The 14,716-nt window shown below is 30.3% G+C and overlaps 1 protein-coding gene across 1 annotated transcript in view; it reads left to right on the forward strand.

The window, feature by feature from the left end:
* Positions 1-7,316: 7,316 nt before the first annotated feature.
* The window catches only part of SpdS (Spermidine Synthase), a 46,860-nt gene continuing 39,460 nt past the window's right edge, over positions 7,317-14,716 (forward strand). The window contains exon 1 of the mRNA XM_065514968.1: positions 7,317-7,459. Within this exon, the coding sequence (XP_065371040.1) occupies positions 7,326-7,459 (134 nt within the window). The 5' untranslated portion in view covers positions 7,317-7,325. The remainder of the gene's footprint in view (positions 7,460-14,716) is intronic.

The raw sequence follows: 14,716 nt of genomic DNA on the forward strand, positions 1-14,716 counted from the left end.
CTGTCATCTGCAAAAGAGTAGATAGGGTTGGAAGTTTGACGTAGAAGGTCGTTTATAAAGATAAGAAATAGAGTAGGAAAAAGGACGGAACCTTGCGGTACCCCTGAATTGATCTTGAACTCGTTTGATGAAATTCCATCTGTAACAACTCGTATAGTGCGATCTCTGAGAAAGCTCGATATAAATCGACAGAAGTTATTACCAACACCAAAAGCAATAAGTTTTGCTAAAAGCGCACCATGCCATAATCTATCAAACGCTTTAGAAATATCTAGAGCCAACACTTTACTTTCGCCAAAAAGGTGTATGGAACGACACCATTTTTCCGATAGGAAGACTAGCAAGTCTCCCGTAAAGCGTCTTCTACGAAAGCCATACTGCCGGTCGCTGAGTAAATTGTTGGACTCTAAATATTTCACAAGGTGGTAGTTAACCATACTCTCCATAACTTTGGAAAGTGCAGAACAAATTGCTATTGGGCGATAATTTTCAGGCTTGTTAGCCTCTCCCTTTTTAGGAATTGGCGTTACATTAGCAACCTTCCAACATACAGGAAATTTGCCGGCACGGTATAAAGTGCTGAAAAGGTTAGCTAATGGACGAGCTAGCGTCGAAGAACACTGCTTCAAGACCAGGGCTGGTATACCATCAGGCCCAGGAGACTTATTTATGTTGAGATCCGCTAAAACCCTTTTGACTGCGCGAGCGCGAAAGAATATATCCGGCATAGTAACTGATACTCTTTCGAGCTCGGGTAGTGGTTGATTGCTTTCCGGTAAGTTCGTATTATTTGAAAATAATTCAGCCAAAAGGTTAGCTTTATCAACCGGGTCAGTGAATGGTTGGTCACCCCTTAAAAGAGTAGGAATTGATGAACTAGCATTATCCTTAATTCTTTTAACGAATGACCAAAAGCTCTTACTGCCCCGGGGAGCAGTAAGAACATTGGCTCGAAGGTGCTGATCGTGTAGAGATTTTTCACGCCTCAGTACTTTGGCACACGTAGATCTCGCCCTTTTGCGTAGCGAATTAGTTTCGGCATTTTTGTTGTTACGCCAGATTCTGAATGCTTCCTCTCTAGATCTGATTGCAATTTTGCACTTCTGATTAAACCAGGATTTTTACATAATTTTAATCGAAATTTTCTTAGATGGAATGAAGCTTTTCATCTCCACCATTTTCGCCTTGGCATTGACACTATTGTCTAAGAAACAAAGTTTCCAATTAAAATGCCGAAAGAACTCGTTGAGCTCAGCCCAACGAGCCTTTTCGTAAATAAAAGTTGAACGTTTCGTAGCTGGTCGTGAAACGATACGAAGTTCAGAGAGCGAAAAGGAGGCGGAAATGGTGCAATGATCTGAATTGCCGAGAGGTGCAAAAACATCTACTTCATACTTGTCAGGGTGTGAAGTTAGAGAAAGGTCGAGGGTGTTATTTTGGTGCCCATCAACGCATGAAATATGCGTTGGTTCATTCACTAATTGCGCAAGGTGATTGTGCGCCGCGAATAGTTCAACATATTGGCCTTCTGTAGTTGTATGACTTGAATGGCGAAGCCAAGAGTTGTGAACATTAAAATCACCAGCAACAACAATTTCATTGTTAGGACAACTCTCAAGAATCATCGATATGGAATCGGAAAGGCATCGAAGCTAGATATAGTAATAACCCTTCCCACATTTGCACTTCTATAAAGAAACCCGAAACGGAATGACAAACTTATATATACTCTTCTCACGAAGGTAAAGGGTATAAAAATCAGCCAAATCGCTCCAGCACATACATGGAACATTTCATTTTTATATATATAGATTAAAAATATTACATATATGTTTACAATTTTAAGAAAAAATATAGGAAAAACCTATTTAAAATTTAAAGATATTTTTTCATTAGCTCTTCTATCAACTTCATTACTGAAGTTAAGGAAGATGTTAATATTATAAATTTCTTATAATATCATAATTTGAAGATATGTTTCGATCTTCAAATCGTTGTTTAAAATTACAAATTACTGTTTTGAACTTATCTTGGTTGTAATTTCTATAGAGTCTGAGAATCTCTAGGTAAATTGAATATGATTTTAAGATTTTTAATTTTTTTTTTCTTGGACCAGCACTCAGGGGATGACCTGGTAACATACAACAGCTTGCAAATATATGAAAGGTGAAAATATTAAGGAAGCAATACCTCCTCTTGGTATTTGAAACGTATTTAGGAAGAAGCTTTTAAGTGGAAAAATTCAGGAAAGCATTTAATAATACTGATTTTTGCAAATATAATTTAAAAAATATTATTCTATAGTTTGGCTTCGATGACGACACAATTTCTGTCCAATCCAAAGTTGACAACTGGCTAATTGAAGAAGATGACTTCCGTGGCAAACGAGTTTTAAGTAAGGTAATACTATTGTTAAATTGTATATTTCTTTTTTTATCTCATATTGCAAGTATTATTAAATATTAAATTTTTAAAACCAAATAAAATTTATTAAAAATAAAACATAATGGCCCACAATCATAGTCAAACACTAAAGTCGGTTCTTTTTAAAAACAAATTTAAAATAAAAACCTGGGCTCATAATCATAGTCAAACACTAAAGTCGGTTGTTTTTAAAAACAACTTTAAAATAAAAACCAGCTTTTTATTAATTTGCAACCATAGTCAAAATTAAAGTATGTTTTAAATTGAACCGACTTTAACTGGGTGCCACCGCAAATGTAGAAAATGTTTTCATACAATATACAACAAAAAACAGACAAGTGGCAACGCTGAACAGCTGACATACAAAATTAAAAAAAAAAAATCCATAAAACGTAAACCAGTCGTAATTCAGCTCTGGGTGGAGAAAGAGCTCGCTCGTCATTCTCATTATCGCTTAAGGGCAATCAGGCCGTCCCTTTTTCGCTGCCTTCGAGAGTTTTGCGGCTCACTCTCGCATTGGATAATGTTCGGGTTCGTCTAACTGTACCGCGTTACAGTTTCTCTAAGTTTGCATTGTCCACATGCAATCGTTTTTGGTTTTCATAACCTAACTTTTTAATAAATGATTTAAAGTTCCAGCTTCCTATATGAAGATATAGGTCGACTGGGAACTAAAATCAACGTGGGATAACCTGGCAATTTGAGAGTTTTTCAACTCCGACAACCAAATTTAAAATCATAGAGAATAGACATAGAGCGGAAACTCTCCTGTCAAAGACCTAACTCAGTTGTCAGAAACCTAAGTGGTGAGAATGTATTAGTAGAAAAAAATATGTGAAAACAAAAACAACACTCGTATGTGTGATTATTTTGAGTAATTTTTTTGTTTCTGTTTTTTTCTAGTTTCCGCTCTATGTTTAAAATTCTAAAAAAAAAAAAAAACCTAAACAATAAAAGTAACCGGGAAATCTAAAGAAAGAAAGTGGTTTGTTGTGGAAAAATGGAAAAGATAAGATTAATATAATAATTACGATATTTTGGTACTAATTTTATTGATAACTTTCAATAATTGCAAAATCTCTACCAATATCTTGTAACTTAAACATTTTTTACTTTGTGACGAACTTTTTTACTCGGCGAGAACAGCAGATGCTGTTGTTAAACGAGTTAAAAACAACTTCAGCTAGTTTTATATTTAGAGTCGACTTCAGCGTCAGAAGTATACTTTAACTTGTCTATGATAGACCTAAAGTCCACTCTTAAGTAAAGTCGAGTTTAATTCTCTTAAAATTACTTTATTTTTGACTATTTGACTCGGCCGTACTTAGGGAGAGCTAAAATTAAGATTTTTGGGATTGATGAATCTGTACTTGAATCAAGTATTTTGTACTCGGTTTAAGAAAATCCGTACTTACTCTACTATTGACACCGCTCAGGATTGATTTAAGTACGGATTACTCAATTTTATGAGTGTATGATTATGATATTACGACTATACATATTTGCCATAGAGAACATAGAGCGGAAACTCGAAAAAAAAACTCAAAAAAATTACTCAAAAAAGTTACACATACGAGTGTTGTTTTTGTTTTCACATAGTTTTTTTTACTAATACATTCTCACCACTTAGGTTTTTGAAAACTGAGTTAGGTCTTTGACAGGAGAGTTTCCGCTCTATGTGTTTTCTCTATGATATTTGCATATAATATGATATTTTATGATACTAATAATATTTATTATATGTTTCGACTACAATCATAAATCTTATCGTTATGTTTACAACAATCATGTTTTTTCTCTGCGTGTATGTATGTAAGAATCATTAACCCAGATATGCCGACTGTACTACATGTAGTTCTTGTTTATAGGATACGTCACCAGTGATGTTAACCGTACGGTAATTTTAAAAAGTTTAAATTTTTAAGAATTTGTATGTCCCAAAAGTAATATTTCCAGAATGGGTCTACATCAGTGATGTTCATCCCATACAACAATTGTTTAAAAAATGTACACACATTTGTTACGCTCTTTTAAAGAGCGTAACAAATGTCTCATTTTTTAAAGAAATTCATTAAGCATTGTTGTTGGTTGGTTTTTGGATGAAGCATAGCAAACACGCGCGTTTCAATTACAATTGAACACAAAAAAGACAAAGTCAAAAATAAATAAACAATTTGAGAGAATTTAGGCCGTATAATGTATTTTCTTTCATATCCTTAAAATGTATATTACATTCATTTAATAAATTGGTTATATCTGGCAAAAATTCTAAATCTAAACATTCTTTATTTTGTTCTTATTTTAAGTGTTTGACATTATGTTTGCTGGGTAGCTCTCTCACCAATACATCTTCATTTTTATTTTTGAACATCACTGGTCTACATATAATATACATGTTTCTCATTAAAATAACCATACAATTTTGAGGATGATGATTAACACCGCTAGACAAAATATATCTAGGCGGTAAAGTAATCGCAAGTCTTTCAAGCATTGATATTTCAACATACAAATTAGTATTAAAAACTGATTGCAAAATTTTTTTGAATGAAATCAAATGCAATCATTAAAAACATTGACGTAATAAATCCCCAATTGTTCGATACCAATATTTCTGTAATTCCATTAGTTTTGCATTTCCCAGAAGAAGAAAGATGTTGATAAAAATGTTTTACAAACTTGGTCCTATATTCAAAATCCTCTATCATTGATATTCACGAAAATTACTTTTTGATGGTAAAATGTTCAGTAAAACAGCTCTCATCTATGGTGTGAATTTCTTACAAACATATTTAGTCAATTCACAAGGTCTCTTATCAGTCATATTTTGATAATGTCCTAATATATGATGACTCAGCGGCTCGGCTTAAAGTACTCTTAGGCATTCGGCGTAGGTCTCTGCTGCTATGTTTATTGTGTTATTTTAGGACATTTTTTTGCTTGAAAAGCAATAAAAACCATTGTGAAATATTAGGAAAATATGACATGATAAGAGACCTTGTGAATTGACCAATTGTTTCTTGCTGTTTTATTTGCATTTTTGTTATTTCTCTATGTTTTACAATTATTTTTTTCCTAATTCAAAAGCATCTATATTTTCAAATAATTAATTTTCAAATATTTTTTTGGAATAATTACCATGAAAATATTTTCCTTTTTGTTTTTGGAAAATATAATTTCCATAGCATAAAAATAAATGGTTAAAGTTGGAGTTTGCTTAAAAAAGTGTCTAGTTTTAAAATTTTTTTTTTATCTTATGTTGTATTATTAACCGTTATCTTAAATAAATCACGTTAAAAACTGACAGATGGCATAAATGAAATCAAAATCTTCTATCTTATCATTTGTATACATACACATTGAATATTTTGTTAAGAAAAACCCTCTATCGATCATAAAGTCCCCAATAATGCAAAATTTTAAAAACCAATTATATGTGAGATTCAGTAGTGGCTTTAAAATAATAATTGTAGCATACCGAATTTTAACAACTCAAGTAATTCGCGAAAAAAAACATTTTTTTGGCTTCCCTGAAAAGTTGTGTTTCTTAAGATAGAAAGTTTTGAATATAGGCCCTCGATATATTGAATTATAAATATAAACCAGTTTCAATAATAAAATATTATTTTTGTACAAATCTTTGTATACGGTAATTTTACCTAAAAAACGGTAATTTTTTTAAGGCTGTACGGTAATCGAAATTAAAAAGTTAACATCGCCGTACTTCACGTTTATCGAAATACCATTTTTTTGTTCATATACTTAGTTCTCACCAATGCCTCATGGGAGATTGTGTGATCGCATTTTTGTTTGCTACTATTTTTGAGTTATTGAATTTTTAATTTGTGATATTTTCATAATGCCCATATTCAGTCATTATGGACATATCTCGTTTGTACGGAAAGTAAAATTAAACGACTTAAAAAAACACTTTTTTCAATAAATTTTTAAAAAACTCTAATTGCACTGTTTTTTATTTATCATTTACTTCCAAAATAATATAAAAGTAATTTTAAAATGATCAAGCTCAAGCAATCGGCATATCTGGGTTAAAGGTCGATGAAATCTTCTAATCTTATTTACACATTTTTTTATTTACAAGTTTTTTGTTGTGTATACAAATGTTTTCATATAAAATATTAAAACTCTGTAAAGCTGATAAAAATATCAGGCAAACGAACAAAACTAATATTAATTTTATAATTAATGTATTGACATTTAACAGTATCAAATGATTGGGCTTTATTGTAAGTGATATGCACGTATAGTAGGGAGAATCCGTTTGAGGCGACCAATAAAATATGTCGATATTCTCAAGTCAAAATATTGTTTTGTTTAAGCATTCGCCATCTGCTAGATCGAAGCACAAAATTTACCTTTTCACGTTTTCTAATATTTGTTTGAAGCATAATAAGTCCCAAATTTCACCAATTATAAAAGATACACAGAAAATTTTTTAATTTTTTTTGTTTTAAATCGCGTCGCATTAGCACTTTTTAAACTGCTGATATGAATTATTAAAAATTTTCACATAAAAAAATATATTTTTCTGAGACTAGACTCACATGTAATTCTTAATAACAAATAGAGAGCTGTGTAAGTAAGAGCGCTATGGCTTAATTGTTAGAGCTTTTGACTAGAAATGAGAGATTATTTGTTCTATCCCGCTCTCTAATAAATTATTTTTTTTTTCTAAAATGCAGTGAATTTAATATGAATGGAGATCTTTAAATAAATTAAATGTTAATTTGAGATGAAAACATCGATTTCTTTATTTTGGGGCCTCCCTAATTTCAAATACATATTAATATCATCTTAAGCTATCGCCACTATTTTTTTAAATAAGAATATATAAGCATGTTGTTATATGAATATTTAAAAGTAATATTATTAGTAACACCATGGACGCCATTCAAAACGGTTGGTTTAGTGAAATTCAAAACGAGTTGTGGCCAGGACAATGCTTTTCTTTAAAAGTTAAGGAAGTCCTTCATCAGGAAAAGTCAAAATATCAAGATATAAAAATCATTGAAACGTAAGAAATAATTATATTTTACAAGCATTTTTTCAACAATAATTTGTTGATTTCGACTAAACGTTAGTGTTCAGCAAAATTTTGATTATTTTACATAATTTCTTATTTAACTCATTATTTTAACAACGTGATTTCATTGGAGGCAAATACTTACAAATAGGGAGTTAAATAAGTCATTACCACATTCGCTTTCAAATAGGGACTTAAATTAGTTATTACTTCGATGTCACCAAAATGACTACTTACATTAGGGTAGCCAGTAGCTCGTTTCTGTATTTCTCGCATCGGAAAACTTCTCACAGGAAACAAAAAATTCCATCGTTTCGAGAAAAAAGTGTTTCTGTATTTGAATGCGAAAACAGACAACACAGATTCTGTTCTTACTGGAATATTTCCTGTAATTAAGTGTCGAATGCAAGACAAACGTCAACGAAAGAAATTATAATAAAACCAAAACAGTGAAAGGCTAAAAAAAATTAAAATGCCAAAATATAACAATTGTGTTTTATTGATGGTCATCATTTAAATATAAAACAAAAAGTATAGTGTGGCGCTTATAACTACTGATTTCAAATGTGACTTGTTTTGACAGTTCTTGTGAGAAACTTTTCGCAAAATATTGTTACAGAAACACTTTTTCTCACATCCTTCCAATAATTGCTGGATAATTATTTAAATGACAAATAATTCTCGCAAACAAGATACAGAAACACTTGTGCAAGAAAAAACATATTTTGTTTCATTTTACACTGTTTTTGTTGCAATTCAATCGTTTCATGCGGAAAGTTTTTGAATTCGAGAAATACAGAAACGGGCTACAGATATTGAATTGGCAAAAAAGTACACCAAAGATCATTACATAACATAGAATAAAACAATCTTCAGTAAAGGACAAAAAAAATGAGATCGTTAATATTATTTACAACTAATTAATAACATAAAATTAGTCAGATTTTTAATTGTACTTAAAATCAAAGTTAATTTGAACAAGTTAATATTTTTAATACTAAATATCACTTGTTATACCCTTCACTTTCGTGAGAAGGGTATATATAAGTTTGTCATTCCGTTTGTAATTTCTACATTTTTCATTTCCGACCCTATAAGGTATATATTCTGGATCCTTATAGATAGGGGAGTCGATTAAGCCATGTCCGTCTGTCTGTCTGTTGAAATCTATTTTCTGAAGACCCGAGATATCTTCGGGATCCAAATCTTCAATAATTCTGTCAGACATGCTTTCGAGAAGTTTGCTATTTAAAATCAGCAAAATCAGGTCCATAAATAACGGAGATATGAGCAAAAAACCGGGACAACCTCGGTTTTTGACCTATTTTTGATCTATATCTGGATTACTATGTCATTAATATAGACAATATGGATATCTAATGATAGATATTTCAAAGTCCATTGCAACGATGTAGATAAGGCTATAGTAAGTTGGACCTGCAATGGGTCAAAATCGAGAAAAATATTTTTAACCTGAATTTTTTTTTCATCAAAAAATTTTTTTTGTCATAAATTTTTTTTCCAAAAAAAAAATTAAAAACTAAAAAAAATATTTAAAAAAAAAAAATTTAAAAAAATTTGGAAAAAACTTTTTTTAAAAAAAATTAAAAAAAAAGAAAATTTTGAAAAACAATTAAAAAAAAAATTAAATTTTGTTTACCTAAAAATATTTAAAAAAATTTATTTTAAAGTATAATTTGGTGAAGGGTATATAAGATTCGGCATAGCCGAATATAGCTCTCTTACTTGTTTTTTGTACATTTCGGTTTGGTAGTTTATAAACTAACAAAATTTATCAACTTTTTTGATGTTAGTCGCTTTTCATTGCTTATTCTGATATGAAAGCTTATAAAAAATTATACCAATGTATAAAGAAAAATAGGGTTCTAATTATTCAAATCGGATGAAAATTGTAAAAGTTATTCAACTTTTCATAGACACCTTTTTTTAGTATTTTCTCCCCCAGCGCATATAAAAAAAACAAAAAAACTATTAAAAAAATATTTGTACAATCTTTAATTTACAAGGTAAATTTTTGAGGGTGTTTCAAAATATTGAAAACGGTTTTAGTATGTCCTCACCTAGGCCTACAACCTCCATTAGGTCGCTTTTCAAGTTCTGACAAAAAGTGTTATTTTGTAGCAGAGTGTTATTAAAAAATTATATTTAATTTTTTTTAATAATTCAAAAATTTTACAAATATTTATCATTCTTTTTAATTGGTTAACAATTCTATTTTTGCCATTTTCAGTTTTTAAAAAATTAAAAAACTCGACACATGTAAATTCAAAATTAGTTTTAATAGTCAGTACATTCTCTAAATATTCAATCAAAAAGTAAACATTAAACTGAACATGCTCTCAGTTGCTGCATTTGAATGTGGTATAAAAAAAATAAACACATTTTTCAAAATTTGGAAATGATCCAGTATTTAAAAACTCCTTCCATTTTTCTTCAACAGTTTTTTTATTACATTTTCAGCAAGAGTTTTTAAATTAACGAATTCATCAAACTGTTGATCCATGTCAATGTTTTTGTAGAAAACTATCTGCAAATTCATGAAATGGTATGTTCGAAGTAAGATTAAAAAACAGAAAGAATCTTCCTATTCAATTCTCTCTGCACTGAAAAAATTTTTTCTAAAGCAGTGATCAAGATGTATTAAATATCCCAAGATGTATTTTATGCCCAAAAATATTTTTTTTTTTTTTATTTATTATTAAATTTATTTTTTCAAATAATTCATTACAATTTGTGTTGCTCCAGCGCCTAATAGGCATTGTTGGAGCGAGTTGGCATTATTTAAATCATCTTACATTTTATATAATTATAAAAAAAAGAGTGATACAAGTTATCTAAATCAGAAGTTCTTCTATCTGTTGCAATATATATTGTTTCAATTTAGTTTTAAAGGTTGAAATTATATTTAAACATTTTAAATCTTGAGGCAAATTATTAAATTCACGACTACCCATGTACTCTATTCGTTGTTTGGTTGTTTCAAGTCTACATCTGGCTACTAATAAATTGCTGTTATTCCTTGTGTTGAATGTATGTTGATTTATTGAAAATTGTATAGTGTGATGTCCAATGTTGTGCATACACTTAAACACATATATTATCAGTTGCATTTTGTAATTGCCGTAAATTGGCAACACTGTTTTAAATATATCTTTATAAATTGAAACCGTTGGATATCTGATGGGGAGGTTTGATACGACTTTTAAAGCTTTGTTTTGTATACGTTGTAATGATTTTAAATCGGAACTGTTTTTGTATCCATATAAAATGAGTAAATAGTTAAAATGGCTCTGAATTAACGAATTATATATTAAAAATTTTGTGTTTCGACTGAGTTTGTTCTTGAATTTATACAACAAACCGATGGCTTGTGCTGCTGTTGACTTCAGATATTGAATGTGCTGGTTCCAAGCTAGATTACTCTGCAGATGAATACCTAAGTACTTTATAGAACTGCTTTCCAAAATTTCTTTACCATCCACATATATACTGAAATTGGTATTTCGATTAGAATATGGTTTAAACCTAAGCAATCGAGTTTTGCTTCCGTTTAAAAACAGTTTGTTTATCCTCACAAATTCAGAAATTAATGCCGCATCACGTTCTATATAAGCCTTTGCCACTGTTTCATGACTGTATGGGTATAATAGACAAATATCGTCTGCATATATAAAAAGTTTTCCAGAAAGATTTAGGTTTTTTATGTCATTTATGTATATGGTAAATAATAACGGCCCCAATACACTGCCTTGTGGTACGCCATGATCAACATCATCAAATGCACTCCTATGACCATTAATTTGTACAAATTGTTTGCGATTTGTCAAATAACTTTTCAAGAGAGACAGTTCATTGTCACATATGCCATAATACCTCAATTTTCTTATCAATATTTCATGATCTATAAGATCAAAAGCTTTAGTTAAATCAAAAAATAAACCTGCTACACCACTATGTCCTTCATCCAATCCTTTGCAAATAAAATTAACAACGTTAACTACTGCTTCCTCTGTGCCACAGCCTTTTCTAAATCCATATTGAAAATCATTCAGGAAATTATTGTTTCTCATATAGGTTGAAATCTGATTATGCAAAATCCTTTCAAACACGTTGTCAATGACTGACAACACTGCAATTGGTCTAAACATTTCGGCGGTACAGGAACCCATCACTTTTGGAATCGGTGTAACTTTGTGGAGTTTTAAAACATTTGGATAAATACTTGAATTAATCATATTATTAAAGATATTTACCAGATAAGGAGTAAAGTCAGCAATGTTATTTAAAAGTATTTTTGGCAAAAAGTTATCAGGACCAGCACTTTTACTCGGTGTTAAATTTGAAATAAGAATCTGCATCTCATCATATGTTGTGTGTCTGAATTGACATCTGCTATCACATTGTATTAATGTTCTTAAAGAATTGCAATAATCTACTGGAGATTGTTCAATTTTTTGCCTTAAATCTCTTATAGACTGGAGAAAGTAATTATTTAATACCTCAGCTTTTTGAGAATCATTTTCCACCATTGATTTTCTACCGAGAGTTTCGTTTAAAAATTTCCAGCATTTTTCGGATCGTGTTGGATATTATTCAGATTACTTGTATAGAAATTGTTCAAACACTCTTTAATGACTTGCTTAATTACCTTGCTGATTCTTTGTAACCTTACTTCAATATCTGAATTACTACTATTCCTTTTCCGCCTTTTTAAGAGATTTTGTTTGTAAGCTATCAATTTCTGCAGGTTCATATTTATCCATGGAGTAATTCCATACCTTTTATTTATTTTTTGTGTTTTTTCAAAAGTAGAGTTATTCACAGCGTCATTTACACACGATAATAAAATTTCTGTATCAGTAGAAGGGTCTCCAGTTTGAGATAATCTTGGCAAATTGATTCTAAGGGTTTCTTTTACACGGTTGTAGTCACAAATATATCGAACATTTTCAGTCAAATTTCGGGGTTGCGGCTCTGTTTTAATTCTACATGAAACAATGTTATGGTCTGACAGCCCACATTCAACAGATTCAATACACAAATAATTTTTAACATTACTGTATATATGGTCAATAGATGACCCACTGCTTGGACGAGTAATCATTGTGTGACAATTTTCGAAGCAAAAATTTGCGAGCAAATTCACTAGTTCTTCCGAAGAATTCAAATTTAGAATCCCCATCAATATTAGAATCCCCAGCAAATATACAATGTTCACGACCATAAGAACTTAACAGACTTTCCAAATATAAAAAAAATCTTTCTGTTGTACACTTTTGTGATCTATAAAATGATAAAAATTTTATCGATTTTCCATTTAACTTTGAATTATTTATCGTTAAAACTATTGAATCAAAAAAATGTTTACTCTCACAGACATCAACTTTGTACTGAAAATGTTCTTGAATAAAAATCGAAGTACCTCCGTATACATCCGGTCTACTAATAACTTAAATTATAGACTTAAATATAAGCCCTCGTCAATATAGTATTTTCTATTTTACAAATATAAAAAAAACATTTCCTAATCACACACACATTAATCTTTCATATTTTTTAAACGAAGGCCACACCTTTCGTACGGGTTTCAAAAAATATTTATTTACATATAACTTATTGAAATATATGGAAAAACTAAACATAAGTTGGCACATTTCAGAAAAAAAAATTAACTAATGTTTCGAAGTTCGATTTTAAGGGGACAAAAATATTCACACAGTTTCTCATTTTTAATAGGAAAATTGTTTTTTTAATAGTTTAATATTTTGTGGAGTAGCCTATCTTTTTAATGACTTCCATTAATCGTCTTGGCATTGAATCGACCAATTTTTGGTGACGTCAGCTCCAATATTTTGCCATTCTTGTAACAGGACTTCTTTAAGTTGAGTCTTACTAATAATATGGTGCTTTCCTACACGATCTCCCAATTTATCCCACAGATGTTCTATGGGATTCATGTCAGGTGATTGCGGAGGAGTCGGGAGAATGTGTGGAACATGATGCACTATCCATATTCGGTCGTCATGGGCTGTGTGTTTGGGGTCATTGTACTGTTGAAAATAGAAATGTTCACAAGCTTTAACTTTAGAGCGCATTGTAGTAGGTTTTCTTTTAAAATATTAAGGTACACTGTTTTGTCCATTGAACCGTCGATGAAAACTAAGTTTCCTACACCAGATGCAGCCATACAACCCCACAACATGACCCCTCCTCCACCATGTTTGACAGTGTTTACTACATTGTTCTTTTCCAGTTCAGTGTTTGGCCTTCTCCAAACTCTGCCTTATACATCTTCTAAAAAGATGTATAACGCATTGAAAAAATTGAAAATGTTTGATACCGAGAGGACCAGGTCCACCCTAAAAAAGGCCTATTTTTTATGTAAAATTCAACTTTAGGGCAAAAGTTCTCAAATCGCATAGTCGATATCAAAATATAATAACCCATTTTAGATGGCCCAATATGTTCTTAATTATTTTGTAGAGGATTCCGATAACACCGACACTGGTATGGGTATTATAGACAAAAAACTAAAAAATCTAATTTTTGGGATTTTTCAAAACTTTTTTAGGAATTGCGGGATTCACGATAACAAATTTAAAAATTGGTTTTTATTTTTCCATTTTCAATACAAAAATCTATATAACTGTAAAATTTCATTAAATAATATTCATAAATAAAAATTTAATTTCAATTTGAAAATTTTGTATCTTTGCATTTTTTTGTCATATTTTTCAAAAAAGTATTCCATTCATGTTTAATTTCAAAAGCTAAAATTATTTTTGAAAAATATACAAATTTCTCTATCCACTGATATATAACAGGTCTACCTTATGTTTTTTGAGTGGCAAATTTATTAGGGAAACCTTAATATCTCGCAGAGAATTTTCACTGTTAAGTCTCTAAATTTTTGAATATGAATGAAAAATATTAAAAAATTTAGAGACTTAAGGAATTTGTGTGAAAAATAAATAATACCTCAATGATATTATCAGGAGCATATTAATATGAAAAGTGATGATACAATTGAGGACACGCTTGCAGAAAGCTACAAAGATGCTGAGAGACACTGACATTTGATAAATGTATTTCAACTCGTCTAATGTACAGTCAGCTTCAAAAGAAAGTGTATAACTTGTTTTAGCATTTAAATTGTTTTATTTACATACATATTAAAAAACAATTTCCAATTTTAGTATATTTAATAAAACATTTAATTGTTCTCTT

Source organism: Calliphora vicina, chromosome 1 (assembly GCF_958450345.1).
Source record: "Calliphora vicina chromosome 1, idCalVici1.1, whole genome shotgun sequence".
NCBI classification, from domain to species: domain Eukaryota; kingdom Metazoa; phylum Arthropoda; class Insecta; order Diptera; family Calliphoridae; genus Calliphora; species Calliphora vicina.